Genomic DNA, 4,266 nt, shown 5'->3' with positions numbered 1-4,266 from the left:
ACAAGTTGAGCCCATATAAATTTGGCAGGATTTTGGCCGGATTTTGGCAAAGCAAACGGAGCGGAACGGGCCAGCCTGCTTTGCCATCCTTAAGAGAAACACAAAAATAGTATATGATTCTTTAATTAGAGGTCACAAGAGAACAAAATATATAATTCTACACTTCTACTTGTATCTGTATAGAAAACAAAAAAAGAAGGAAGCTAATATATATAGCCTTAGTTATTACGTGTTTGGCAAATGACATATAGCATAGCAGATTAATTAACTTTAATTTGGATTTTTTTTATATGGAGGGACCGAATCCAATTTCAAGTGTACAAGAAAGCAAGTCAGAAAATTCAGGTTTGCTCTTATCTATATAAATTTTCTTATTATAGTCAAGTTTGATTTGTATATATGTAACTGATATTGCTAGCAAATGAAAATAAATTGTAGGAATTAGCTTAGCTTGAATGAGAGACAGAGTAACTATTTAGTATTAGTTATTAGTAATTTTGAGTTGACTTATTAGTGTTGGTTTGAATTGGTTTTTTTATTTAAAAAAAGTATTTTTAAAAATAAAATATTATTATTTAATTTTAAATTTATTTAAATATTTTTTTAGAAGAATATTTTTATTAACAAAGTAAATTATTTTTTTTAAACACTAACAATACCTTGATTTAAAAAAAAAATAAAAGATGTTTTTAATATTAATTTTTTTTTTAAATTTACCCAAAAATAAAATATCTTTTGTCTATTAATTTTTTTTAAAAAGATAAAAAAGTAAATACTTTTGAAAAGTCAATCTAAAAATGACCTTAAATGTGATTATGTCAACAGACAATGCAAGTGGCTCTATTGGGCAATATAAAGCATTATTGACGACAGTGCGCAATGGGAACATACATAGTACTCGAAAATTCCTAAAAGATGATCCGGAAGCATTGAATGCAAAGATCATGCTCGATGGCGAAAGACCACTTCATGTTGCAGCTTTATTTGGGCATGTGCACATTGTAGAGCATTTACTGGAATTGATTTCAGAAAATGATCTTGAATTGCTAAATAATTTTGGTATGTCAGTATTGCTATTCGCTATTTATAGTTGGGATGAGAGTATCAACATTAAGATTGCAAAATGCATGGTTGACAAGAACCAGCGGTTGCCTACTATCGCTGCTGCCGGTGATTGGCTTCCGGTGACATGGGCTCTTCAATTGGGCCAAATTCAAACGTGTCGGTACCTTTACTCAGTCACACCCTTTGAAGCATTGCTGCCTGAAAACGGGGATCACGGCGTTGATCTTCTGGCGTTGTGCTACTACTCCAAGATGTTTGGTAAGTGTTAGATATGTGTCTCTTTATAACAGATTAAACTTTTTAGATAAATACTTTATAAAACTTTTATGATTAAAAAATATTTAGAATTCAATCCTTATTCTTTTTTTCACAAGTAGATTTGGCTCTGGACTTAGTGAGGCGTTGCCCAAGATTAGTAATGAGGAGCCGGCGGTTATCTGGGGATAACTTTTTGGTGATATTAGCAAAAACACCTTTCTCATATCCCAAACTACCATTCTGGAAACGATGGTTGTATTCACGTAAGCAATTAACTTTTTCTTTCTTCTCTTCATACTTCACACTCATCAACTAAGCTATATATAATATATTCATGATAGGTATCCAAGTGCACCTACAACCTCCATCTTCCCTGAATCAAGTTGTCATTCCCGTTTCAGAAACTAATCAAACAACACACCATCATAATAAAGGCAGCCTTGCATCTCTGCCAGGTGAGTGAATTTCTTGTGCTATTGCACAAATTTTTCTAAATTTGTTCTAGTTATATATGTTAAATAAATCCAAAAGTTTTATGGTACAACATTATCTTTTATAAAATGCAAAATAAAGAATTTTGTACTTTTCACTTTTGTACTTTTGAAAAGTACGAAAGACTTTTCAAAAAATTTTGAGTAAAAGACAAATAGGTCCTTAACCTTTTTAAATGCCGACATTTTCGTCCCACAAGATTGAAAAATACATTTCGATTTCTCACCATGTAAAACGCGTGACAATTATGTCCTTCCGTCAAATTGATGCTCGAAACGGTAACAGAAATTATTGACATAGAGGAGTGGAGAGTGATGTGTCCGTTACGGTTGCTGAAGTAGATGGGGAACAAATTGTTGGAAGACAATTTGGTCCTTATTGGCCAAAAAAACGCCGTATGCTGGAATGAGCCCTATTTCATCGAAATGGATCGACGAAGCAATAGCCATTGATGGAGCGATTGTCAATGATGAGTGAGGGAGGTTCTTCATGCACAAGACCTGGCGGGAGATCTTCATTCGTCGTGCTAGGAGGATACGAGCTCGAGCGTGATGGGGTTGCGCCAAAGTACTTATGCAGCGTATATGCCATTCTGTATAAGTCAAGAACAGCAACGAACCTTAACAGAATATTTTTTTGGGTGTCCATTCTTTAAGGTAATTTACTAATTTGGCAATGGTTGGATGATATTATAATGTGTTTAATTGGTTGAATTTTTGAAAATTTGCTCAGGTTAAAGAACGTCACTGTCGGTTCTTTGTCTGACTTGATGAACACCTGAAAAAAATCGGAGCCATGGAGTGTGAAGCATTTGGTGTTGTGGATGATGTTGAGGGAATAGAAATTGAAGAACAGGTGTTTCGAAGGCAAGCGGTGGAAAAAAACTGGAGGATTTGGAGAGAAAGCTGTCAGCCATGGAGAAGGAAAAATTCATGAATTTGTGGCATGTTACTGTGATTAGTGTAATTGTTGCTATTCTTGCTGTATATTTATTAAAGGCTTGAAGATGATTGATGTACATGTATATTTGTTATTCTTGCACATTTCTATAATCTACCTCTTTTTTTACCTCCACTTGACTCTGCCCCTGTCCTTTCTTTCACACTACTTTTTTTCTTTGGCAGAACCTTGTCCTTTCCTTTCATAATACATTTTTTCCTCTTTCCATCATCTTCCTCTTCAAAACTAGAATAACCCTCATCTGAAATAGTTTACGAGCCAGTTGGAGGAGGTTTATATAGTTCATCCTCCCCACTTTCATGCCTATCATCTTCTGTGGATGGTGATGATTGAAACTCTCTCATGATGCTGTCAACATCAATAGGATCATCAAATTCTTCCGCCCCCTTCTCTGCCGCAACATGTTCTTCCATTATCTATGGCTCATCAATGGGATGGTCGAAGTATATGTAAAATTTATCAGTGGTTGAATTCTTGATCTTGTTCTCTCGAAGTTCATTGATCCTTGCATCTTCTCTCAGAATGTACAGTCCAACCTCAAGATCACTGCTTGTTGGGTCAAACTAATACACTGTTCTATATGATGCATATCCCAGACCCTTGAATAATGTAACCAAATCTCCAAAATTCACGAAGTCTAAGTCCATCTTCGAAAATTTTTCAACCTTCCCATCAATATACTCAAGAGGTCCACTCGGTTTTCTATCAAAATGGCCTCTGTGATGAAAAACAGGTACCACATACATATCATCCATCTGCATTATCCACAAGTACATAAATCGGAGATTAAACCCTAAATCAAGTGCCCAAAATTTTGAAATCAATTAACTCCCCATAGCTTTTCCTCATTCTTTTACCGAAAAAAATATGCAGTCACCCCATATCCCAAACACATGCATTATATTATCACAAACTTTTAAACAACATACATAGTCTTCATTATTACCCTTACCTTTGTAGATGATGACATCTTCCTCTCCATACGAAACTTGCCGTAACCTTCAACAACCACCACGTCGACTGAGCACACTACCACTTTCAACTGTAGGAAGTTGTTTTTTTTTTGGAGGGAGAAGGGCGTTCGTGTTCTGATAGGACTTTCTGTAATATATGGAATGACTTTTGGGTGTTATGGAGATTACGAAGCTTGAAATAAGATGGGGGATGCATACGGCGTCGTTTTGGCCAATAAGGACCAAATTGTCCTCCAACAATTTGTTCTCCATCCACTTCAGCAACCGTAATGGATACATCACTCTCCACCCCTCCAGGTCAGCAATCTTCGTTATCGTTTCGAACACCAATTCGACGGAAGGACATAATTGTCACGCATTTTACATGGTGAGGGATTGAAATGTATTTTCCAATCTTAAGGGACGAAAATGTCCACGTTTAAAAAGTTCAGGACCTATTTGTCTTTTATTCAAAAATTTTACTAAATAAGGTTTAATTGTTTGTTACTTTTTACTATTTTATTAAATTTTTAATTAA

The 4,266-nt window shown here is 35.2% G+C and overlaps 1 protein-coding gene across 1 annotated transcript in view; it reads left to right on the top strand.

Annotated features, from left to right (window-relative positions):
- The first annotated feature begins 797 nt into the window (after positions 1 to 797).
- LOC107466795 (uncharacterized) overlaps positions 798 to 4,266 on the top strand; it is an 8,146-nt gene continuing 4,677 nt past the window's right edge. The window contains exons 1-3 of the mRNA XM_052254375.1: positions 798 to 1,323; positions 1,443 to 1,586; positions 1,665 to 1,778. Of these exons, the coding sequence (XP_052110335.1) occupies positions 798 to 1,323; positions 1,443 to 1,586; positions 1,665 to 1,778 (784 nt within the window). The remainder of the gene's footprint in view (positions 1,324 to 1,442; positions 1,587 to 1,664; positions 1,779 to 4,266) is intronic.

Source organism: Arachis duranensis, chromosome 9 (assembly GCF_000817695.3).
Source record: "Arachis duranensis cultivar V14167 chromosome 9, aradu.V14167.gnm2.J7QH, whole genome shotgun sequence".
NCBI classification, from domain to species: Eukaryota; Viridiplantae; Streptophyta; class Magnoliopsida; order Fabales; family Fabaceae; genus Arachis; species Arachis duranensis.
The sequence above is the reverse complement of the archived record's forward strand: the minus strand, read 5'-3'. Positions and strand labels throughout refer to the sequence as shown.